The 25,744-nt window shown below is 44.8% G+C and overlaps 1 protein-coding gene across 20 annotated transcripts in view; it reads right to left on the minus strand.

Moving 5' to 3' along the window:
• Window positions 1-3,747: 3,747 nt before the first annotated feature.
• CLASP1 (cytoplasmic linker associated protein 1) overlaps window positions 3,748-25,744 on the minus strand; it is a 168,105-nt gene continuing 146,108 nt past the window's right edge. For 12 of the 20 annotated variants that reach the window (XM_039701680.1, XM_039701830.1, XM_039701839.1 and 9 more), the window contains 7 exons: window positions 24,937-25,087; window positions 24,052-24,298; window positions 23,102-23,295; window positions 22,151-22,279; window positions 11,771-11,977; window positions 9,819-9,935; window positions 3,748-7,825 (listed from right to left, as the gene is read on the minus strand). In XM_039701680.1, the coding sequence (XP_039557614.1) occupies window positions 7,739-7,825; window positions 9,819-9,935; window positions 11,771-11,977; window positions 22,151-22,279; window positions 23,102-23,295; window positions 24,052-24,298; window positions 24,937-25,087 (1,132 nt within the window). In that variant the 3' untranslated portion in view covers window positions 3,748-7,738. The remainder of the gene's footprint in view (window positions 7,826-9,818; window positions 9,936-11,770; window positions 11,978-22,150; window positions 22,280-23,101; window positions 23,296-24,051; window positions 24,299-24,936; window positions 25,088-25,744) is intronic. The other 8 variants (XM_039701803.1, XM_039701796.1, XM_039701689.1 and 5 more) reach the window with 1 other exon arrangement.

The raw sequence follows: 25,744 nt of genomic DNA on the forward strand, positions 1-25,744 counted from the left end.
CTGGTTTACACTGCCCTCACCACCCCCTCCGCTGCCCACGGCTGCTCCCGCTCTCCTCCGCTCCCAAACCAGCTCCTGCCTTTCCCTCGTGCCCAGCACTGCCTCTGCACAGTCCTGTGGCCCCGGGTCCCTCATGGGAACACCCCATGAGCATCATCCTGTGCTTCCTGCCTGCCCCATGGGACAAGCACTTTCTGTCCCTGAGCCTGGCTCCTGGTTAATGGGCTGGCACCCAAGTCTGGGTGTAAACAGCTGGATTTTGGAAAGCCACGGCTTTGCTGGGCCTGTGTCAGTGCATGCCAAGTTATGACAAAGCAGCATGGAGAACAGAGTAATGTTGTGTAAGGGCCTTGGGATTAGCAGGCTAATATTTCCCAAGACTTTGGCTGCAGTCAGATCCTCAGGGAGAATCTGAAGCATGAGCATCTCCTGTGCTGCAGTGCTGCAGGGGCACATGGCTGCAGTGGGTGTCACTGCCCTCCCATCCTTGGCAGAGGACAGCCGTGCTCAGTGGGGCTCTCAAGTGCTGCCCCACTACTGAACCAGCCTCCTGCAGCCCATTTTACATGCACATACTGGCTGTAATCCCGTGTCATCCACAAATGGATCCATGACTGGGGATCACAATCAGCAATGGCCTTTCTCTGGACCTATACAAGCACACAACCATCTGAGAGCCCTGGTTTATGGTCTGCCCTCTCCTCCCTGAGCTCAGTGTTACATCCATTTCTGCCCTGAGCCTCTTCCCAGCAGGCTCCTTGCCAGGGCTGGAGTCAGCCCTTTCCATACTCCATGGAAGCGTATGACAATACAAAGCAGGAAAAATGTGTTGGGTTGGTGAAAGGAAGAGAGTGGTGTGCGGTATTTGCTCGGGGAGGGTAAACGAGGGTTGCACAAGTGAGAGGTTGCGTTGCACAATCAGAAGCAGTGGAATTATTTAAGTTACCACTGATCAACTGAGCTGCATTTTCTCAGGAGGTTTAAACCAAAATATCTTAAAGTGGAGAAAACTGAGATAAGACACCTACCTGGTCCAGGAGTGCAACTCTGCTGACATGTCCCGAGTCACTCCTTGGCACATCCCTTATTGGGAGGGAAGGGGTCACAAAATCATTTGAGGGGGAATGCAGAGGGAAGAAGAAGCAGCAGCTCAGACTCTTCAGGACAGAGAAATGAATTGAGAATGGGCTGTAAGTGCTCCAACAAGTCTTCACACTTGCCAGGAATCTGCTACCTACCTTTAATGGCTGGCAGTGATTCCAGTCCTCCTCCATAGGGATGAGCTCAGCAAAACCCTCTAAACCAAGGATTACAGCCATTCCTCATCCTCCATCTGTGGAGCAGCCATGTGGCTGAGGACAAGGGACTTCACCACAAAGGGGATACAAGGGACAGATACTTTCAGGTGGTTCAGTAAATAAACTCTCTTCTGTCTCATCTCAAAGAGCACATGAAAATCCACAGAATCATTTAGGTTGAAAAGGACCTCTGATGTCGCCAAGCCCAGTTGTTAACCCAGCACTGACAAGTCCACCATAAAACCACGTCATAAGTGACACATCTACATCTTTTAAATACCTCCACAGATGGTGACTCAGCCACTTCCCTGGACAGCCTGTTCAATGCCTGACAACCCTTTCCATGAAATTTTTTCCTAATATCTCATCTAAACCTATGCTGGTGAAACCTGAGGCCCTTTTCCTATAATTTGTTACTTGGGAGGAGAGAACACCTCTCTACAGCCTCTTTCAGCTGGTTGTAGAGACCTAAAAGGCATCCCCTGAGCCCTTTTCTCACAAGTAAGCACCCAGCTTACTTCCTCAGCCACTCCTTGCAGTATTTATGCTCCACACCCTTCCACAGCTCCGTTTCACATGCTCCAGCACCTCCATGTCCTTCCTGTAGGGAGGGGCCCAAACCACAGGATTTGAGGTGCAGCCTCACCAGTGCCCAGCACAGAGGGACAGTCCCTGCCCAGGTCCTGCTGCCACACCACTGCTGATCCAGGCCAGGTGCCACTGGCCTCCTTGGCCACCTGGGCTCAGCTGGCCCAGGTTCAGTCACTGTGGACCAGCACCCCTGGGTTCTTCTCTGCTGGACACCTTTCCAGCCACTCTGCCCCAGCCTGAGGCACTGCCTGGGGTTTTGTGATCCAGGGGCTGGATTTGACACTTCACCTTCTTGAACCTCATACAACTGTCCTCAGACCATCAATCCAGCCTGTCCATCAGTCCATCCATGTGCAGAGCCTTCCTGCCATCCAGCAGCAACGCTCCTGCCCAGCTTGGCATTGTTTGTGGACTGACTGAGGGTGCATTTGATCCCTTCATCCAGACCACTGATAGAGACATGAAACAGAAGTGCCCCCCAACACAGAGTTCTGAGGAACACTGCTGGTGACCAGCTGCCAGTTGGATTGGACTCCCTTCACCACCTCCCTGGGCCTGGCCATCCAGACAGTTCTAACCCAGCAGAGTGCACCTGTCCAAACCATGAGCAGCCAGTGGCTCCAGGAGGTGCTGTGGGAAATGGTGTCAAAGGCTTCACTGAAGTCCAGGTAGAAAACATCCAAAGCACTCCCCTCATCCACTCAGTGGGTCACTGTGTCACAGAAGGGGATCAGCTCAGTCAAACAGGACCTGCCTTTCACAAACCAATGTTGGCTGGGCCTGGCTCCCTGGTTGTCCTGGACATGCCTTGGGATGGCACTCAGGAGGATCTGCTTCATGCATTAAGTACCTCAGCTTGTCCCTCATCCTTTGTCACTATGTTTCCTGTGCATCCAATAAAGGATGAGAATTCCCCCTCTGGCTGTTAATTGCTTATTGTCTTTTACAGCAGGAGCCAGATTAAGTTCTAGTGGGATTCAGCCCCTCTAATTTTCTCTCTGCATAACCACACAGAAAGTGCTCTGGGAAGAAGCCAGGGTCACTGGGCAAGGATGGACCTTCCCTCCTACTGTTCTGACACACATCAGAGTCAAAAAAGACCCTGTCACCACAGGGGCAAGACCTGCAGCAGGAGGAGCCACCACAGCGCCCTGCTCCCAGCCCAGCCCCTGAATCTCAGTGCAGAAGGGTCCCTGGGCTGACATGGGGCAGGGCTTGCTGACAGTGAGGAATGTCAGTGCTGCTCTTCATGCTCTGTGACATTCTCCATATATTCTTCTGTCTAGGAACATTCAAACCAAAAGCCTCCCCTACAAAATCTGAACCTCTTGCACACTCCTGGCTTCCTTGCTCTCAGCACAAGGTATTTGAGGAGCTTTTGCCTTGGACATCAAGGTAAAAATCATACCTTAGGGAACTCATTTCCTGAGTGGAGAGCACAGCTTCACTACAGGCTTTTAAATTGTGATGAGCTACTATTCCCACAGGAAAACACACAAGTGCTTGAGTGCTCAGGCTGCCCAGACAATTCAAATTCAAGTTCTTTGTCATTTGGTACCAGGCACAGAGAGCTGTGCAGTTCCCAGCATTCCTTCACTTCCCCAAATGCTTCATCACCCAAATATCTACAGCCACTTATTTCAAAACCTCTGTAATTCTCTCAACAAGCTTCAGAATACAGGTATCTTTGAAGTCCTTCCTCCTTGAGTTACATGATTTTGCACAACCATCAGCTTTCAAACACAATTGTGTCAAATAAGACCAAAACATTTACAAGCACAGGTTGGAATAAGGAGCTCTGTTGGACAGTGAATTACTTTGATGTTTCTCCCCCAAGATGAAACCCAACTTCCGCTTATTCTAGGGCAAACTCAAAAGGTTTTATTTTAATTTTTTTTTTTTAGCAAAGTCTATCACGTAAATGTTAACAAAAAACATCTGTACAATTGCCATGATACACTCAAAAGTGAAACAAATAAGATATAAATACAGATATGGATGTAACATGACAAAAGCGGAAAAAATAGAAAAAAATACATGCGCATGAACACGGTGCCAACAAAGTCATTTCTCATGGCTGGCATTTTTCAGAGCATTTTTTACTTCCCATTTAAAACATTGTTAGCAACGTCCTGCTGTGTACTACAAAGGTCTATTTTTCTGTCCCTTAATATGTAATATTATGCTTGATAAATAAAGGGGTGGGGAGAAAAGGTTCTGATGACAAAGATGCAAGTTACATTACTTATACAGGTTATTGGTAAGCTAGTAATAAGCAATTAAAAAGACAGTCTTGTATTGTATTGTAATCCAGGCAAGCACACATAGTGTACCTTAAGAAAGCCACATGCCTCGGTATTTCTGAACTACATGAGAACTACAGTACGTAGACCTGTGGGGCAGATGGAGCCGGGATTTGCCCATGCCCACGGAGCACTGGTGCAGCCAATGGCAGAAAAAACATCCACATCTGAGATTTCGGCAACCTTGCAGCCAAGAGCTGCTGTCTGCTGAGAGTTTTCTCCCATTCAGATTTTTAAAGCATGGTGGGCAAAGAAAATACACTTTTTTTTTTTCTTTTTTTTTTTTCCCCTTTTTTTATTTTTCCTTTTTTTTTAAAGGTACGAAAAATTGAAGCCCTGCATAATGGGCAGCAAGAAAAAAAAAGGCAGCTGCAGTAGGTGGCTACTGCCAGGAGAAGGTGAGCACAAGCTTCACCAGAGCAGTGAGGCACTGCAGCATGCAGACCTTCCTCTGCAAGCGTGCGTGGACACTGTGATTTGTAGCCAGAGAGACCTTTATGCTTGCTGAAGAGAAAACAAGATGATTGTACAGCTTGTTGAAGTCAAAACTGGAGATCAGAGAGGTGACATTCAGAGCTAGCCCTTTGAGTACTTCAAAGGAAACACAAAATAAAAACTGGGTCACGTTCAACGTTCTAAAGACCCCTACTATGTACATTGTCAGTGATGATTTATAAATACCCAAGCAGAATGCTCCTGCTGTGTACAGGGAGAACACGCCCTGGAGTACTCAAAGGATGGACAGTCCTCGACCCACGCCGTGGAATCAAGTAGCACATTGATGAGCATCTGTTGACGAACAGAACTGAATCTGGGTCAGGAAGTAAGGCCTGGTTCCCCCTGCAGCCCCTGTGGTGCCTCGGGAAGCACAGCCTGGCCTGGGCACCTTCTCAAGGGCCAGCCTGGACCCGACTGCGGCGCCAGGGATGGCACAGCGCCTTCACTCTCAGTGCATACCAACAGCGTTCCATAAAGCAGGTCAAATCATTTCAGAAGGAATTCCATTCCTGGAGATTTGCTACAGTGTGCCATTCAATGGAAAGGAAAAAAATCAAAACCAACAATCAGCAAATGATGATAGACCAAGCTCCATCACAGCTGGGAGGGACTAACACCACCTGGTCAGCTATGCTGACCTTCTGAAGCCCAGAGCTGGAACAGAAGATGCTGAGCTGAGACGGCGAGAAAGAGAGGCATAAATACTAAGCAGTTAACAATTAAAAAAAAAACAAAACCCAAAACAAAAAACCAACACCCCCCCAAAAAACCTAGCCCACTACTAAAAATTCAAACAAGACAGCTTAACTGCTGCCAACAAGTCAACTGAGTATTTCCTCAAAAGGAAAAATAAATTTGTGTTAAAATCAAATTTGAAGCATTCAAAAAAATTAAAAATAGCACTCTAACAAGCATACAGAAAGATGTGGAAAAGAAATGGTCCATGGAACGGCAGACACGAACCACAGAGCAACCAATCCCCCCCTTCAGTGAGGATGGCTTTTTTGAGCCTGCAGAAAGACCCTGGGGGAATCCCCCACCCCAGGAAAGCACATGGTTTTTCCTGCCATAGCATTGCTGGTTGGGAAAGATGAGGGAATTAGCCCTGCAGCCAGCAAAACCTGCACATGTGTACCAGGAGCAGGCCACTCCCCTGCTCTCAGGTGAGCAGGGAAAGGGACCAACAAGCTCTGCAGCCCAGTGACACAGCCCCACCAGCCCCAACCCCTCCTGAGAAGAGAACTGGGAGAAAAGCTGGCAGCAAGTGTCAGCTCCCACTTAACTCCTCAGGGATGGGGTTGAAACACAGAGGGATAATTGATGGAAGGGGCTGTACCCTGCCCTGCTGCAGCAATGGAGTCTCATGTTCTCAGTATGTTCCCAAGGTGTCCCTTCAGCTCCCTAAAGAGGAGATGAAGATGGAGAGACTCCAGGGCACTGAGAGCAGCCAGGGAACACACATCCATCACCACAGCTGAGCCATAAGCTGCAAATCCATCATCCTCTTGCATCACTGGCACTGGAGGCAAAACCCCAGCTGTGATCCATGGCAGGTTTGGGGTGGGCAGGCCCATCAGCCAGGATCCAGCCCAGGGCCAAACACAGCACGTTAATTAGCAACCTCCTGCCTTCCCTGGTTACAGGCAGAGCCAGGGGGAGCTCCCCCTCTGCAAACGGAAGGGTCTGTGTTCAGGGAGGGGCAGTGCTGTGAGGTATTTGATGGCTGCTGGTTTGCCTCTGACCTGGTCTGTGTCATTAGGCTGCAAACACCTCACCTAGAGCACCCTGCTGTCAGCAGTGCCCGGTGAGGGACCCCCACTCTTCTGAAATGCAGAGCACTCAGCAAGCCTGTGCATGGACATGGCACAAAGGAGGTTTCTAAGGGCAGTTAACAGCACTGCAGGCTCTTCAGGAACAGGAGGGGCTGTGGCAGGCAACCAGCACTGTCCCAGCTGGCTCAGAGGTGCTTCCATGTGGTATTTCTGTTCAGATTCAGACACCCTTTCTGTCCTCTGGGATGAACATTTTGCCCAAAGTGCAAAGGAGCTGTGGGGACAAAGCCATCCAGCATCAGTGGGTCAGTCAGAGCAGCAGATCAGCCCTTTGATGCTACAGATTTCAAAGAAAACAGCTGGCACTGAAGCACAGCTCTGCCAGCTCCCACTGCCCACCCACTGACACACTCAGAGCCTAACCCAATCCCCCCCACCTAACTCCACTATCCTATTGCAGAGGTCGGTCCCAGAACTGGGTCTCAGGTTCCCTTTGGGGAGTAACAGGTAACCTGGGGAGTCTTTTGAACATATTAAAGAGCCAAATGGGTTGAGAGGGGAGAAGTATTTACAAAGTCAATGAAAAGAGCAAGAGCCCAGCTGTTATGCACAGCACATCTGGCTGGATAGCAGTTACAGAGAGATCAGCCCATCCGGGGCCTGTCAGAACTATGTACAAAACTCAGATGTTTAAAAAGAACCTACTTTCATTACTCACTTGGTATCTCTCAGTATTAAAGCATCTGAGGCTGGAATCACAGCTACACCTGCAAAGATCTCCCCATGGAGGGCCCTGCAAGTCAGGCAAGCTGCAACAGGGAGTACAGAACAGGAACACAAGACTTGAAAGAAGAGAAGGACCCAGCCAGAATGGGTGAGGGGAGAGAGCAGGTAACTAGCACACAGAAACCAAAACTGGGTATGAACTAAACCAACACGATTTGTTTGACTTTTACTTGTGTCCAGGTTCTTGGACTCAGTGTTAGAATGCTAACCTAAACATATTTCTGAGATTTCAGCAGGCTATACAAATATGTTTAAGTATGGCTTTCTGATGTTCACTTTAATGAAGACTGCGACACAGACCTTGCTTCCTTTACATTCAATACCAGTAAGATTCTACATAAAAGCTTTTAAGGGACTAAAATACTGATTGCAATAAATATCTGCATGGCCTCCTTAAGCTGATGGAGCACGCCAGTGAAGAGTAGCAGAAAGGTCTCTGAGAGGCACCGTTGATTGCTGCTAAGTCTACACATATGTCCACAGATCTCCATTAACTGTGCGTTGAAACATCTGAAGAGGAGCTGCTGTTGCTGTTGGTGGTCTGTGCCCTCTTTATATACAAGTTTAGTAGCTTCATCTGAAAGAAAGAAAGAAACATCAGGAGAAGATGCCAGAAAAAAACAGAGGGGGAAAAGCTGACTGCCAATGTAAAAACTCACATTCTGTGGTGAGCTCATTTTGGGGTGAGCTGACACTGGGCACTCTGGAGGAAAATCAAGAAAACTGACCATATTTCAGAGGAGAGACAAGAGGCTGTGCACAGTCCCATTGAAGTTACAGACAGACTTAATGGGATTTAGAAAAGCCTCCTGCATTTCACTTCAGCAGCCATCAGTTCATAGACCTCAATCCTGCAGCCAGGCCAGGTCAGGCAGGATTCCCACAGAGGTCAGTAGGGCTGCAGGCACACTGCTGATCCCAGAGTCAAGGGTCTCCCTCCCAGGAAACACCCTGAACTTACCCTGTTTTATAAAATGTTCTTTTTCAATGACACATCTTCACTAATGTGGTACATCCAGTGCAACTGCAGTTGTTATGACTATATACTTCCCTTGCATGGATTTGTTTTCTTTTCCTCCTTGCCACCTAAACTCCAGATCCTGCAGTGACTTATGTTTACATTTAACTTTAAACAGGCAGGCAGTCTGTATAAACCCAGAACAATTGCTTACATGTTTATAGTTAGTGATGTGGTGGACTAATGTTTGTGGCACCTAGGATACTGGAATAATAAAGCCTCTACAACATTTTATAGGGAGATATCCTAACATCCCAAATATAAAGAGGTAAACCTCAGCACGCATAGCTGTCTCTTTCAAGAGCAATTTGAAGGCACAATTATAATTTGTTTAGTGACAAGACAGAAATAAAATCTAAGTGTTTTTAGATTGTTTTGGCCTATGCCACACTTCCTTACTCATGAAAGAAATTATGACTTCAAAATGACACAATGAAGCCCTCTGAACTAAGTAGCTATTTATTGTAGTGTGCACAATAGTGCACAACTTGTTTCAGAAACAAAACCTGGTGAATTCATCTTAAAATTGCATAGAAATCATGGGTATGAAGACTTAAAACAGCAGAAAAAAAATTGTGGTGGTGTGTTGAGAGCTCTGAAAAGCAATCAAACACCAACACAAAATTCTTGTCTGAAGGACAGAGTTGAATTAAGGGCTTGGTTTCACTTGCAGCATCAGGTCAGAATTTGAGCGAACTAAGTAGCTATTTATGTACACAATTTGTTTCAGAAACAAAACCTGGTGAATTCATCTTAAAATTGCATAGAAATCTTCGGTATGAAGACTTAAAACAGCAGAAAAAAAATTGTGGTGGTGTGTTGAGAGCTCTGAAAAGCAATCAAACACCAACACAAAATTCTTGTCTGAAGGACAGAGTTGAATTAAGGGCTTGGTTTCACTTGCAGCATCAGGTCAGAATTTGAGTTTTGCAGCTTGTCTGACTCCAAGGTACAAAGTCCTTAGAAGGGTCATTTGAGCTTGCTGTTGTCCCAGAAGGAAAGGGACACATGTGCCCTGCTGTTAAGAGTGAAGCTTTACCTGCATTTCTACCAGCCCTAATCACAGCTTGCTGCTGAGAGGACCTGCTCTCCCACCATCCCCATGCACTCCCATCACTCTCTGCATGAGGATGCCTGTGTGCCACAGAGCAGACTAAAAGCTATTTAATTTGTATTGCAGATCTGGTTTTCAGCCAGAGCAGCCAGCGGAGCCAGCTCACTGCACAATCACCTCTGGATGTAATGCCAAAGGAGGAAGGCAAATGTGTCTGGAGAAGGACCTGCTCAGAGGCAGCCTGCAGTTACACAAGATCAAATGTATCATAAAACCCATCTCCAAACACCATTAAAATTTGCTAAGTGGGATTTCAAATGCTCACACTGCTGAGCAGGTGCAGTGCTGCCCCTGTGGCATTTGTCAGGGTGAGACAGGATTTACTAGAGTTCAGAGAACCTGACCCAGAGCTGCAGTGAAGCCACTGGTCTGGCTGCTAGTAATAGCCAGCAGAATGGCTTGCAGTACCAAAACACCACAGACACATTACTCTTGTACCTTGCTTCCTGTGAGTTGTGCGAGATGAGGTTTCAGTTCTTCTCCAATTACTGAATAAATAGCCACTAAGCAAAATACACTGGCTTTTCTGACACTGCTCTCCGTGTTATCATAACCCTGGAAATGAGAGGAAAAGGTCAGAAGACAAACAGCACTCCCCAACACCCTTCCTGAGCAATACACTACAGAGCTGATGTGCATTTTGCTGACCTAAGAGATAAATTAAAAACCTCTGCTTAGCATAGCAATTTGTAACCTGAATACTCAAAGAGTAAGAGAATGCCATCACCCTATCTGTTCCTTCTGTTATTACTTATTACTGTCATGTTGTAAGTTATTAATATCTAGTTATGGTTTCCTAACACAAGCTCAGGACTCTATCAGATACACACATCAGGACTCTGCCAGGAAAGCCAGAGGAGGGATGCAGCACAGCTGGGGCTGCCCCAGCTGCAGGGCCCAAGTACAGCCCAAAACAACAGTCTGCAATCCCCAAAGCACTGAGCTAGGAAAGCTGGAGACCTCGGTGAGCTCACAGAAAACAGCAAGCTATTGAGCATCAAGGTGGAGAAAAGGCTGAGCCTCCTCATCAGGACCAGGACAAGCACCACAACTCTCCCCTGCCAAGCCCTGTTCTTCCATGGAGTCCCCATCTGTCCATGGGGAGCCTGCTCCAGGCTGCTGAGCTGCACATTTGTGCCCACACTGCTGCTGACACTTCTCACCACTCTGCCAGGACCCTCAGCATGGTAAACAAGCACAAAGGTGATTCTCTCCAACACAGCCCTGCAGCCAGGATCCCAAAATACTTCCCTAATGTAAGGAGTAAATTTCTTCCATTACTGAGTTTTTAAGGTAAGGAAGTATCTCAGGCAAACTACACTCTGAAACAAGAACAATTAAAGTAAATAAAGAAGACAAACAAAATTGCCTTTTTAAAGGCATGCTGCTCTCAGACTTTTCCAGTGCATCAAATCTTCACTGTTCAGATTGTTGTCTCCAACAATGATGGCTAAAACCATTTTACAACAAAAGTTTAGATGAATACAGAATTGTCCAATTCCCAGAAACTGAGATTTAAGAATTGCAAGAGCTGACACTACAAAGTTGGGAAGAATGCCAGGATGCATAAGGGGAATTTCTGACTTTGCTCTTGTCCTTCCAACATTTTAAGCTCACAATGAGGAGCCTCTTTATCCCAGTTCTCCATGGAAGTCTTACCCACCTAAACATATCTCCCCCTTTCACTCTGATCTGTTCCTGTCACAGTCTCTCCCCAGTAAACACATTTTCTCTCCTTCCTCACTGCTACTTCACATATTTTCTTCTTGTTTGCAGCCCCATCCCAGCAGTGCCAGCTGCTTGTGCAGGGGGCCAAAAGACAACACTGCTACAGCCAGTGCTCAAAGCTAAATCTACAGTGTACAACTAAGCCCTGGCCCTGGCAGAAACACAGCTCCCCACCCAGCCCGAGAGAGTTATGAAAGAGGCTGAATAAAGTCAGCAAGTAGCTTGCTCCTAATTTCAGAGAGAAAAGAGGAAAGGAGCAACCTGCCTGCTGGGATTCAAATTCAAGTGCAAAGTACCATCAAAGCACAGAACATCTCAGCAGAATTAAAGGGGAATTAAAGGCGACTACAAGATGTACAGAGACAGTGTAAAATGTGGCTAAGTCCTATCCTCAAATTTATTTCATGGCTGCTACTAGCTTATTTGGGAGTCAGAAAAAGGCATCCAATTGTGGAATATCCATGTAAGAACCTGAGTTTTCCTTTCCTTAATATTAAAAGGATCAAAAACTCATATATAAAAATTTTACTTTAGCAAAAATTAAATGGCTTAATTTACCAAAATCTGGCCCTATAGGATCCATCATTCTCCTTCCCTTAGGGCAGAGATGTCACAAATTAATGGTGGCTTGTGCTCAGGAGCAGTGACATGGGATTCTGTACCTGTAACAACCCAGGAATGATATCAGGTAGCAGCTGATGCAACGATTCCTTGGAAATCCTCTCGATGACTTTCGTTTGCATTTTGATGGCAGCTAAATTAATTGGATAATCTGCAGTCTGAATGATGGGGCAAAGCACCTTGATGCACTGCTCAGGGTGGATGGAACTCGCCAGGGTGGAAGCAGCTTCTTCAGCAGCTCTGACGACCTGAAATGAAAGTGGAGCAAACCCTTATGTTAATGAGGTCACACTTGACAGCCAGCACCACTGGTGTGTGCTAGGAATGACTGCCAGGAAATGCTTGGGGATGTTCATTAACAGATCTGCAGGAGGCTTTGTTGAGGGGCAACTGACTCTGAGACTTCACACCCTCTGTCTCCAGTGACATCTTTGTTCCAGCCAGTGGCAGGAAGTCCTTCCTGCCTAATGTAACTGTGTCAGAGTTGTGGCTAGGTTGAAAAAATTATCTGTCACCCAAGGCAGACAGGCACTCCCATCCCAGGAGGAGCGAGAGGATGACATCTCTCCAGCCACTGCCAAAGAACCCAAACCCACCAGCTTAGACTTACATAAAAGGTTTCTCCTTAAGCATTATCACAAATGGCCCTGTGGCAGCTTCCAGTGTGCACCCCATGGTGAGTGGCACGTGCCACGCTGAGGCACCCATGGCAGCTGTGTCCTGCCCATCCCAGCTGAACTGCACTGCAGTCAAAGCCAGGGCACACACAGGAGGCTTTAGGGAGTCCCTGACCAGGCAGCTCTGCTCTCAGCACACGTAACCCATCCAGGCAGCACTGGCATCACCACACAAGATGGGAGGAAGAACAAGTGGAAAGAGCAGCAGCACCCACCCTTTGCAACAAGCCCACACTATAAAGCAGTCACACAAAGCAAGGGTGATGCTAAATTCAACTCTACCCAGAGAGAAAGCAGATTCACAACTTTCACTCTTCCCCAGCAGGTAGGACAGCTAGTTCAAAGAAGAAAGACCCAAATCTGGTCTCTCCTCCCAAGAGAATTTATTAATTTTACATTCTGCAGTAATTGGATAAAAAAGAACAGGATGGGAAGGCAGGTTTTCTTTTTTCAAGTGTCTGTGCTAATTGCCAGGCAACAAAATGAAGCTTCCTCTTGACTGCCCTCTTCCTGGCCACAAATAACACACTCTTTGCTCCTCGTGTTCTTGTTACAACACAAAAGATGGTGGATGCTTTTTCCCATCTCTCACTCCCCTCTTCTCAGGGCTTATTTTAAAGGGAGGGTAAATCCTGAGTAGACAGATGGCCCCATGGGCAGACTTAAATCCAACACCTCAACTTTAAGAAGAAAGAAAAATTCACAAATCCTTATGTTTAGGATCTTCCAGCTAGTTCCAGGCAGTCCCTAACTAAACCATGAACATGAAAGCACCCCTCTTTCCTGGTTGTCTGGGAGGCTCAGGTGCCCAGCACCAGTTCTCTACCTGCTCCTAAATTGAACTACCTGGGGTTGTCTAAAGTCAATACTTTGAAACCAGCACCAGGAAATCTGTCCCAGGCAATCTGCAAAACAGCAAATAAATCAAACCACAGGTCTCCTGTCATTTAGGCTGAAGCCATGGCTACTGAATTCGTGTTCTTCTCCTCTCCCACACACGGTGATGGCATCAAACTCAGGGACTCCTATTTGAGGAAGGCAACCCATGGACAGATGTAGCTCTACCAAAGCCTTAAAAGAAGGTGAGCTTTCATTATTTTTAAGCAACCACTGTGGATAATGCATGAACAAGGAGTAGTTAGAAGCTTATCTTAGTCCATGGACTACAAAACAGTAGGTTTGATTGACTTTTAAGATAACAGCAATTAATAGTGACCAGAAGGGATCATCTCCACCCACAGTCACAGCATCATAGCCATGCTGCTAACATTTATCTTCCACTCATGCTGAGAGCTACCTCCCTGAAACAGGACTGGCACAAGACACTTGTATTCCCAGGAAACAGCAGAACTCGTCCACTTGGATTTTGGCATTCTCTAAGGCAGATCCAACAGCGAATGTGATCTCAGACACTTCACACAGCACAAATATTGCATGCAGCCAAGATATGGGCAGGATGGTGAAGCAACCTGAGATTTTGGACTGCTTCTGTACCAGGGCCCTATTTACAGACATAAAGCTGTCCAAGTGCTCCATTTCCTTCAAGCTTTTCTCAGCATTTAATTATAACATTAAAACATATTTCAAAATGAATGGCAATCCACAATGTGGTCAATATTAAAAAAAAAAATCCTGAAAGATCTGTGAATGAGTAGCTATGCAGAACACAATGCTTGCTCTCCCACTCACAGGAAGTTTTCCCTCTTCCAGCTATGTCTTTGCTAATTTCTCTTCAATTTCACACATGAGAAGCATGAAAGTTTGTATGTTTCCACATAAGTTAGTACTAGCTTAGGAGCCAGCACTGTGTGATTTTGTGGGGAAAGAAGAGAAACACGCAAGTACTTTAGGGAAACCTAATGCCAGGCTTTGAAAGCACAGAGTGGAATTGCTGGAGTAGATTAAGCCAGGAGCTCCCAGGTCACTAAAGGAATCCACTTCCAAGCACTGCAGCTTCTGATGTCTGCTTTCCACAAATGATGGAAAGGATGAACTTAGAGGGCCCTGACACTTTACCATCAATTTAACTATTCACTAGCAAGCCACTAGCTAAAAAACCCCAAATATTACTATTTGAATGCAGGCCACTTGGGATTTTGCTCTGCAGCAACACCAAACACCATTGGGAGGATGTTTTCATACACTCAGAAAGAAAAGCTTGCACACATATCATAACACACTAAAAGAAAACTGTAAAAAAATTAAACCTTATATTCTTTTGGTATCTTATTTGATAAAAAAGCAACAATATTTTAGTATAAACCTTAAATATTAATATATTTTAGTATAAACCACAGATCAGCTAGCCTCTGATCTCAAACACACAACCATTAAAAAAAAGCAGTAGGTGAAAAATTTAATGAATATTCAATCTGGGTTTCAGCTCCATATCCTCGTTGCACACAGTATAGTATGTCTATTAAGTTGAAGGTATGATGCAAGTCCATGAGACAAAAAGCCTATTAACCAATTTCAAGCACAAGGAGCATTAAAATACAGTGACAATTTTTCACAAAATAAGCGAGAATTCAACAGCAACAAAGGTCATACCTCTTTTGCCCATCAAAAGGTGAGTAAGGAAAGTTGTGAAGGTACAGCAATTATTTATGCCCCTGACAGTTCTGATTTCAGCACTGCTGCCCAGTTCTAGCACAGATGTGGCTACCTTTAGGCCACATCTGTGAGCTGTGAGCCATGGCTGGCTATTTCACATGCCTTCCCCCCAAACACAGGAGGATGCATTACACATGTCCAGCATGACAGGAGCTTGTAAATGTGACAACACCAGGGAGACTTCCAAACCTCCTACAAGCACATCTGGCAGAAAGAGCCTGCATCTCAGCCACACTTCACAAACCCCCTGAGCTGTGATTAACTTTAATAACATGCTCAGGTCTCACTGACATCAACAGGATTCCAGCATGTGCTTACTTGCTTGTCTGGATGAGAGCCTCTGCAGGTAAGCAGCTCCTGGCTCCCTGGGGAAGCACCAGCAGGTGACAGGGCGTAGGAAGGGGTAGGGCAATACTAGCTGACAGTCAGCCAAAGAGCAAAACTCATCCCTGCTGGCACAGGAAGCCAAATGCCACCATTTTGCAATGCAAGAACCAGCCCTGTCCTTGCTCCCGGCTTTGGCAAAACAAAACACTCAGCCACCCAGAGAGACTCTGCATCCCATGAAGGGCTCTCAGTATCCACCCAACTGGCTCAGAGCTCCACTCACCTGGCACTGCCAGAGAAATCAGCAGCATTTCCAAAGAGAGGGGAGAGCATTATCAAAACGTACAGACTGCCAGGTCATTTGGCAACAAGAACATGCAATTGTAATAGAGTTTAGAGAAGACATTTTGCCATGAGGCACAACGCTCGTGCCTTGCAAATTGTACATACCTTACAGTATCAAAAAATCAACTATCATTTTTAATCAGGGCTTTAACCTGACCAGCAAAGTGAAACAACCTTAAAAGGAGTGGGAGAAATGAATAAACAGGATCAAGGAACAGGTCTTCCTCCCAGCTTTGAAGGCAAGATCAACAGATGCACATGGGGAAGTGACAGGAAAGGCTCGTACTAACAGTGACACCACAATATGAGGTGTCTATGTAATCTACCCTTTAAGCCCAAGAAAATGAAAGGGCTGTTTGCTACGTGCTCAGACTGGGGAGCTTGCTGTCACAAGAGGATTAGAAGTTAGACAAGTTAACCAAAGGAAAAAAAAAGCCAACCCACACAGGGAGGCAAGGCAGAACCATTCACACGGAAAGGCTTTAAGACAGCTGGAAGGGGGAAGAATATCCACAGGGAAGCATCACTGTATGCTTGCTTCTTGCTAGTGAGTCAGGTAGGGTATCAAGTGAAGCAAGATTTTTGTCTGACCTAATACAATTATTCTTTGGAATCTCAGAGGTACAAAATAAAAGTAGAAAAGCCATCAAATGATGACAGCAGCTGGAAGCAGCAGGTTCAAAAAGGTGGCTATGAAGCAAGATGTGCAAGACTACAGAGCCTGCAGTTCTTTAAAAGCACAGACACTAAGCTGTATGTAAGGTATGTCACAAACATGATTTTACCTCCCAGTAAAAGCTTAGAGCAAACCATGGCTTGAACTGGATAGTTTGACATCGGTTCAACACAGGGCAGGTAGCCCTGGAATGCAGATCTAAGAGATAGCTCTTGGCCTTAAAGCAGCAGGTTTTTCTCCTTTCTAAAGGCTTACCTTATGCTCTTCACACTGAAGACTAGATTCAGCCTGACTTTTGCTGGCATAACATGAGCTCTGTGTGCTGGAGGGTTCCTTGAAAGACATCTGTGATGCACTAAGACTTTCTAGTGAGTCTCAAGAAAAAGAAGGTTTGTACTTCCACCCAGTTTGCTTTAGGGGAAGAGCCATATTCACATGCACAAAGCCAGCGAGGTGTAGCACACAAAAAGCTGTTCACCTCTAGCAATGCCTTCCTTAATGCTACCAAGGAGTAAACTTCTTGTTAGGCAGTAACAGGTCAGGCAGTCCCAGGGATATGCATGGGAATTGCTTCCTGATTTCAGTGTGAGGGGATCTGCTGATGTGCAGCATTAGTGTGATCAACACAGTGACCTGTCACAGAGCCTTGTCTTCGGACAGAAAAGCACACTGGAATGATCAAAGTTCATCAAAATTTGCTGCACAAACTTTGGATGACAATCCCCACTGGTTTACCTGGTTCACAGGTGGCACTGCAGCCACAAGATGCTGCTCACTTAAGACAGCCAGAGCTCAGACTCCCTTTTTCCACTCAATTTCTTCTGCCTAGCTACTACAACTCATGCATTAACACGTTGCTTGCTGCCTGATGGCTGCAGCAACCAGCTTACTAGTTTTGATAGTTTCACTTCTGCTTTAAAGGGACACAAAGTACTGGAAAACAAGTAAAGGAAAATGTCCTGACTCCCCTAAGGCATGCCATGTTCATAGGCTACAGAGGGCATCAGTGTAACACGTAGGGATCTCAGCAAAGCAGCACCTGGATGAGAGCTTCCCACAGGAGCTTAAGCTCCTTTGGGAAATACTTTGGGAGTATTTTGCCATGATTGCTAGTTACAGTGTCTTTGCAGCAGGTTGTAGAGGACGAGGCAGTGCAGGCAAAGCCCCACTGAAAGTTCAGAGTCTTTCTACACCGCTGTGAAACACACAGAGCGCCAGAGAAGTTATTAAGCAGAAGAAAAAGGTTTTGCTTTCAGGCTTATGAGGCATGTGGCTGTGCTTCTGAGCCAACTTTTGCCATCTACAGGTGGTTACTTAAAGCCTGTATAATCTAAGCTGGAGGGGAAGGAGGTTTACCAGTACCTAGTCAGGCAAACTCCCATCCCTGAAGGCTTTACAGTCTAATTCAGACAGGAACAAACAATTATGGACTTGGCTTCAAAGCAGGAAGTGGACTCAGCAATGGGGAGTGCTAAGGAGATGAAAAAGCAGTGTGATTTTTATAAGGATTCAAAGATGAAATAGATTAGACTGCTTGTCCTGGGCACTAAACATTTGAAATGTATTGGGAAACTGAAAAGGCACATAAATATATATTATGAAACATCAGTGACTGCCCAGTTGCAGCACTTGGTAGTTTCCAGCATAGACTAGGTAACAATTAATCTTCAAGACTATGATCTCTCAGTGCTTTTCTTTTTGCAGAAACCTACATAGATCATACCAACATCAGAGGACAGTTACAAGACATACATGTCAGAGGCCAATCTGAAAGCACCTCGGCAAGATAATAAAAAATATTGACAGGTAATGGGCAACTGATTTCTTCTTCTTCTCCCTCTTTCAGAGGGTTACAACAAAGAATGTAAAATAATGTACAATAAGCATCCCAGTTATGCTTATGGACTTTCTATATAATAAAATACAGAAATTAGATATCTAAGATATGGCAGAGGATCCTTTCCTTGCACACAGAAAACAGACATCAGTTAAGTCTATAGGATTTGTGCCAGAGACAGAAGCGGGGAATTAGTTATCCTATGATTTCTAACTCTGCTGCTGATTTCTAAGGTATTAAATTATTTCTGTTTTAAAACACTCAACAATAAGAAATTATCCTCATTTTGCTGGCATGAATCTGAAGCAATGTCATTATCAGTGGTATGGGGTCAGCAAGCAGCATCTCTCCTTAGTTATGGGTGAGTAACTACACTGGAACAAATGAGTTAATATTAACTAATTGGCAACAGAAAGATGGTTCTCTTCCAAACAACTACAAACAAAGACTGATAAAAATCAACAAGATTTAATATCATCCACAACTTCAATTATGTTCTAATGCTCCTAAAGTAAGTGAAAGGCATTTACATACCAACCCCCCTAAATGCTTCCAGTTATGACTGAAGCAAGCTTGACTCTTTACATCACCCCATTAAATCAACAGCATTGGACAAACTGTTGTACTACAAACAGTATAAAAACAGGACAAAGTTAAAAAAATGCAAACTAAACATGAATCCCAACCCAGAGCCCTCTAGTCTGTAGCCTAGGGTTACATTAATTTTGACCTGTTGCTGAGGTCTGTGCTTTGCCAATCTCCTGCATTTGCACTCACAACAAGGTGTGACTCAGTTCCAACTCCATGTACCAACTTTTCCTCTCCCGTATCCCTGGGGGGAAATGTGGTGCTCTCAGCTGTGCTGCTCTGCTGATCCCAGACCTTGCCTTCAGCAACAGAAGGCAGACGATTTTTAGCCATGGCAAAGACCCAACTGGCTAAAGACTTCTGCTTGGCCTTGGAAAAACAGCCAATTATCCAGGCATCCCAAAATATCCAACTATGCTACCACTGCTTTGATACTTCCAACTATGTCATCTGGAATAAAGTCACAGGCCTTTTCTTGTTTAAAAAAGAAAAGAAGCTTTAACTAATATCAGCACTCAGCTGGGGGAGGGGGTGATATCTGCTGGTTGGTGAATATATTGTTTTTGACATTTGATGTCTCCTGGTGATGTTGAACAACAGCAATATTGGCATTTCTGTAGACAAAAAAACTTTCCTGATTTCCAAAGAACTGCCTCTTACTGTGAATTCCTGGAGACAGTACCCAACCTTAACAGTTCTGCTCCTCTTCAAATTCCCTTTGCTCAGTCACTTTAGATTGGTCTCTGTGGGTCACATATAATTGAAAATGCGAGCAGTAGCTGGGAGCAATTAGCAGTCCCTGTGCTGAAGGGAAAATTCAGGTAAAAAAGACTGAAACAGATACAGCTTGCTCAAAACAGACATTTTCTCCTAACTTACACAGCCTGTTGCACACCAAAATTATCAAATCATAACCAAGGATCACTTTTGTCTTCAGCCCAGAAGCATAATGAACTGGAGTGTCATCTTATCAGGACATCACTGACACAAAGATTAACCCTTTCCCAACTAAATTATATACCAGCTTTTCTTGAAATAGTTCTTACAGTCTAGGGGAAGATTTGATTTTATGTAGTTTAAGGACAGTGCAACCACTCCCTTTAACACTGCTGTGATATAGCGAGAAAGAAAGCTGTAGAACAGACTGCTCAGGACTTCCTTTCCCTCTTCAGCTATCCTTTGAAAGTGCCCTTCACTCACAAACTGGTGAATCCTCATTTAATCTCCTGCTCAGTGGGGTCCAGTCAAAGGGCAGCTCCTCCTCCCCTCCTGGAGAGAGCAGCACAGCAAAGTCAGCAGTGGGAGCGAGCTGGAGGGCCACCAGGGGAAGGGAACTTGTGACCTCCTGGCTCTAGGCTATGAGTTTGACCAACTGAGCCATGCCCAAATGATCTCTCAGTTAATTTTTCACAGACTTGACTGAATCAGCAAGTCCCAGCTGCAGGTAAAGCTACTTCGAGCATATTCCCAGGTATATATTTAGCCTAGCTCATGGGGATACTCAAGTGCAGGTACCTTTCTTAAATTCAGGAATGCTGATATCCTCAAACCACTGACAGAGAGATGATGCCTTTCCTGGGTTGCATCATGGTTCTGACAGCCTCATTTACACAGGGATCAGAAAATACTCACACACAGAATGAGTATTCTGTGTATGAGAATCCAGAACCAGTGCCCCCACTTAATACAGCTGTCACCCAAAGGTCCCACTGCAGCAGATGATGTCTCATTCTGAAGCTGCTTGGGAAACATGGCAAATCAAAGCCACACTATGTGCAGCACAGCAGCTACTTGCTGAGCACAGCACAGCTCAATTATTCTATAAAGAAGTGCCAGAACTCCCACCTCTCATTCCCAGTTTGAGTTTATCTTTGCCTGCTTCTCCCTGGGAGGCACCTCATGCAAATCCCAAAGAACCTTTCCACACCACAAGAATACAGAGGCATAAAGCATGGTGTTTTCAACATTAGTCTTGATTTCTGTAAAACCCACCAGTCCCACAAGGACAGTGAATTCTGAGGGGCATTAAAAACAATGCCAGGGACAATCTGGAAAGGTCCTGCTAGAAATGTTAGTTCTGGAGGATTCTCAGACAAAAAATACGAAGGGCACTGAGTCAAGGTGAGCTGAGAAGCATGCAAGCAGGAAAACTTGCCAATAAAAGGCACTCCTTCAGAACATAATGTTTTGTCTGACTGCTTTATCAAAAAATCAATTTACAACTGCTTCTTACTACTCTGAACTGAAAAAGACAAGGGTGCAAAGGCTCTAAATCAAGAAGAGGAAGGTAGGCAGAGTAGGGCAGCCCTCATTCACTAAAGCATTAAACATTTTCTACTTTTGCATTTTAGAGAAATCCAGACTGTTATTTTCTTTCCCTGAGAGTGTTTGTTGTTTGGCTGTTTTGATTTTCAAGCAGTGTAATTTCTGCTACCCATGGTTAAAATAATCTTGTGTCAGTCACCCAATGCTCTGGAGCAGTCTGGTCTATTTTATTAATCTTTTCATGGCCAAATATCTTCAGAGATGCCTAAACCAGCTAATTTAGAATAATCCTGTTGTAGAGAAGAATAAATGCCTTAGATTTCAAACCAAGGACTTTGGTAACAAAACTATCACAGACTGATAGGGAAATTCTGGCAACACTTTCCAGAAGGTTTAGTTCAAACTTCCATCATGCATGAGGTAGATTAAAACATCCAACTTGGAAATCAATCTACAAAGACTAACTTTAAATGTAATTTGAATTGATCTACTTAAAATGTTATCATGTCGCTTTATTCTTGCTTTACTTCAGAATACTTTCAGTTTTGTATATATGAGTTCTCTCACAAAAAGGAAAATGCAATTCACCCCTCCCTTTGCGTCCTCCTCTGCCACTGCAGCATGGCCTCTGTCCATTTTCTCCTGTTACTCACCAGTTCCCAGTTTCAGCATTCAGTTTTCACACATAATTCTGCTTGAACAAGCCTTTGTTTTCCCCAGTACATTTTGTATTCTTACCTGTACACACAGAGGCAGCACTGTGCCCCCAGCATGCTCTAAAAAGTAATTAAATACGCACTTTTTTCCTATAGTTCTCAACCTCTCCCAGAATAAGCAGAGAAATCCTGGGAAATTAACACAGTGGCATACCACTCCAGACAGCTCCAAGTCCATATAAATAGCTCTGACAGCCTCCACTTTTTTCCTCACTGTTTCAGCATGTAAAAATCCTGTCTCTTCATACCTGGGAGACTGAATACTGATTTGTTCCACTGTCGAGATGGTTCAGCACATTTGCCTGTTAAGCCTCACAGGTCCTACATTTCTTCAGCAGGTCCATATTGCTTTTCCAGTAGCTGAAAGGCTCACTCACCTCCTTGTGGGAATCCTTATGTGCTTCCAGTGTTTTCATGATAGTCAACTCTGCATAGTTCTTAAACCTCGCCGGCTGGTTCCGCAGGATCTCCCGCAGGACTCGCAGCGCCAGGGCTCTGATTGAATGCTGTGCCAGGAAAAACAGACATCAGAAAGAGATTAGAAAGAGGCACTTCTCAAAATTGTAGTTTGATGTGAATTCTCATGGCTCATCAGAAATTTGCATGGCTCCCTACGCCACCAGCTCCAGTGGAATCAATGTAACAAAATTCAGTATTGGGCTCCTTGCTTGCTCTTGCACAAAAAGCCACATAAAATGACTGTTCTCACATATACAAGAATCTGAATGACTACTTTCCTAAATTCCATATTCTTTTGGCAATGAAGTACAAATTTTTACTCACAGGAGGACATCTACATGATCAACTACCAAACATTTTTAACATTTCAAAACAAGATCCTTTATAAAAGCAGCTTGTTCTTGATGACATTTTTACAAGAGACAGAGACTCATCCCATGAGAGCTAATACTCTGGGTCTTTAAACCACCCAGGGAAAAAAATCAATTTATTCTAGAATGCCTTTATTCTCCTGGCTGGGAATGGGTATAATATAGCTAAGAGCTTGTAACTTCACCCTAACTCAGAAGAGAGTAAAGTCTTGACAGTTTTTTACTAGACTAGAACTTCTTTTCTGATTCTTGTTCAATTTCCAGCTATTTATTAGTAACGCTCTGGAGGGAGGGGGAAAAACTGGGACATTTTGGAGTATCTTAAAACTCATCACTGAACAGTGTCAGGAGTCACTGAAAACTAGAGTTGTCAACCTTCAAAAGAAAAAATAAGCAGTATCACTGATGAGTGGCAGGTTTCATTTAAACTGGTGTGTAGGAATTATTACCCAAGATGAAGCAATGGACAGGAGAGTTAAGACAAAATCTACAGCTCACATCTTTGTCTCCAAGCGTTTCCAGCAGCAAGAGCAGAATGGTTTTGAAATGCTCCTCCCAAACTCCAAGATTATCTTCTCTTGTGATCTTTAGCAATTCCAGGAGAGCTGCTTTCCGCTCCTCCACCCGCTCGTTGTGGTTGGAGAGCTCTTTCAGAAGATCAGCCACCAAATCCGAATGGTCAATGGGTACTTCTAGGACAAATGGCAGCAAATCATTTGGAGAAATGGGGAAAAGATCAAAGGTGCTAAGACTGCTCACCTTCTATGGAATAAGGTTCATGTAACAAGGGGACCCCCAAAAATGCATCTACTTCCAGGTGGTCTCACTCAAGCAGGCAACAGAATCAGACTAGCCCATAATTTAACCTGAGTTCATAGCATGGCTCATGCATCTGCACACGGCTTCCAATGAACCAGGAAGAGATGACAATTGGATTTCTTCCAGTTCCAACAATTACTTCTACAAGATGAGAACTGCCGTGGTTTTTCCCAGACACACACACCCAAAACCAATGGTCACATGTATGACCTTTAGATTAAAGTACAGTGACTCATCAGTGTACTGCAAAAGAATAAAGCTGATGTGTAGCTGCACTTAAATGAAGTCAAACACTCGATAACAACAAGCTGTTGAGTGAGCCACAAAGAGGGGAAGGTCCCAAAGCAGTGTCCCTACAGATGCATGTGGATGCTTAAGGGAGTAGTTTACAGGAAACCCCAGGCAAACAAGAATCAAAACCGCAGTGTAACATTTTTTCTCAGTAGCTGCAGATGAGGTTCTGCTGGGACATGAGAACAAAGGGTATTTCACCCCAAGCCTCCACTCAGATGCAGCGTAACACACAACACATGCACAGGCAGGCACGTATCTGAGGGCACCATCTGTACACAAAGACACCAGGGAGGCAGCGAGCTGCCCGCAGCGCTGCGAGGTGAGTGGGTACAAACCATCCCGAAGCTGATCCATGTCGTCGTCGAACACTGCTTCCTTCAGGGCCGTCTTGTCGTACGTGTTGATGGTGTCAGCGTAAGGATAGGGGTTGTACTCCCGAGCGCGCGGCCCTGAGAAGGCGCGGGGAGGCTGCGTGTTCAGCAGGGAGGTTTTGTTATCCAGAGCCATCCTTCCGCCCTCCACCATGTCACTGCCTCCACGGACATCGCCACTAGGGAGAGCAAGGCCACCATCCCGAGACACCTAGGGGAATCAAAGAGAGAGAAAAAAGGTTTGTGCTAAATTGTATGGAAACTGTAGCATTTTTGGAGTCCACTCACCAACAGGAAAAGGCACAGATTTACATGTATTATTTATACATAACACTTATGTAAAACTTTGATTATTACCTCTTTCCTTCACACAACTACACCTGCTCAAAAATATCGCATGATCACAGTTTCTGTAACCACTCTTGCAGGATAAGATGAGCTGTGCACCCGGAGTGATCACAGGTCCTAAGCCTGTGAGGGAAACCACCCATGCATTTCAAGAACTAACATTTCCCATTACAGACCTGACTACACACACTCTACGCAACAGCCACCACTGAGCCATGCTAAGCCTGAGGAACACTAGCACTGTTTCCATCCTTCATGGCACTTGCACAGAAGCCCAGTGAGCACATTCCACAGGAGGCCAGAGTTCAAAGGGAGCCAAGGGAAACAGTCAGTGAAACCCCATAATTAAGGTATAAGAAGGTAACAACCAATAAGCAGAAGATGCCTGTAAGAATACAGCAGGAATAACTGAATTTTGTGCACCAACAATCCACAGACAGGTTTGATCACAATGTTTTAAAATTTCATCTATCAGGGGACGGTAAACAACGGAATACTTACAATGTCACAGTCCTTCTTTCCATCACGTTTGATTGGCTCATTCAGGTCCTCTTGACTACGGAAACTAAATTTCTCAATTGCTTCTGTGACTCCACGAAGAGAGCTGTAGATTTCATCAGAGTTTAGGTTCTCCGTGTCATAATCCAGCATACTAAAGACCAAACGTATATGAAATGTTACAAATGAAACTGGAATCCGCTTCTGACTGTCAATAAAAACAAGCTGGAGACATATGGTTTGGAGTGCCCTTTCTAACAGTGACTTGTAACACAACATGGATGGAATCAAAGCAGAGTTCAGGTCTGAGCTGCCCCTCAAATGGGGCTAAAACAAGGAGAACACATTGCTGTAAGTGAAGGAAAAACAGGTCCACTGTTTGTTACATTCAGTAAGTGTGCTACCTTCTGTAAACCAAAAACCCTATCCCCAGTGTGGCAGGGTGTAATTTAAAAAGGAAAATAATATCAGCCACTATAAGAACTCAAGTGGTTATGACAGCTGGTGGAAATGAAATCAGTGAAATTTAAGTTTAATAATATAAGAAACTATGACAGATTTAAATGGAAAGGAAAATGTAACTTGACATAAACCTTAGTCTAACATGGCCCATTTTAATTTATAAAGTAGTAAAACCTAACACACTAACACAGTGCCTTGATGAAAACAGTATTTTAGTATTTGGCCTAAGTTTGGGAATTCTCTCACTCAAACCTGACACTTTCTTGCAGTTTATCTGCTCTTCAGAAATTTCTCAGAAACAAAACGCAAAAGTTTTGGGGTTCCTGGAGGAGTTATCCAAAATAAAGTC

Source organism: Passer montanus, unplaced genomic scaffold, assembly GCF_014805655.1.
Source record: "Passer montanus isolate IOZ18808 unplaced genomic scaffold, ASM1480565v1 scaffold1, whole genome shotgun sequence".
Lineage (NCBI taxonomy): Eukaryota > Metazoa > Chordata > Aves > Passeriformes > Passeridae > Passer > Passer montanus.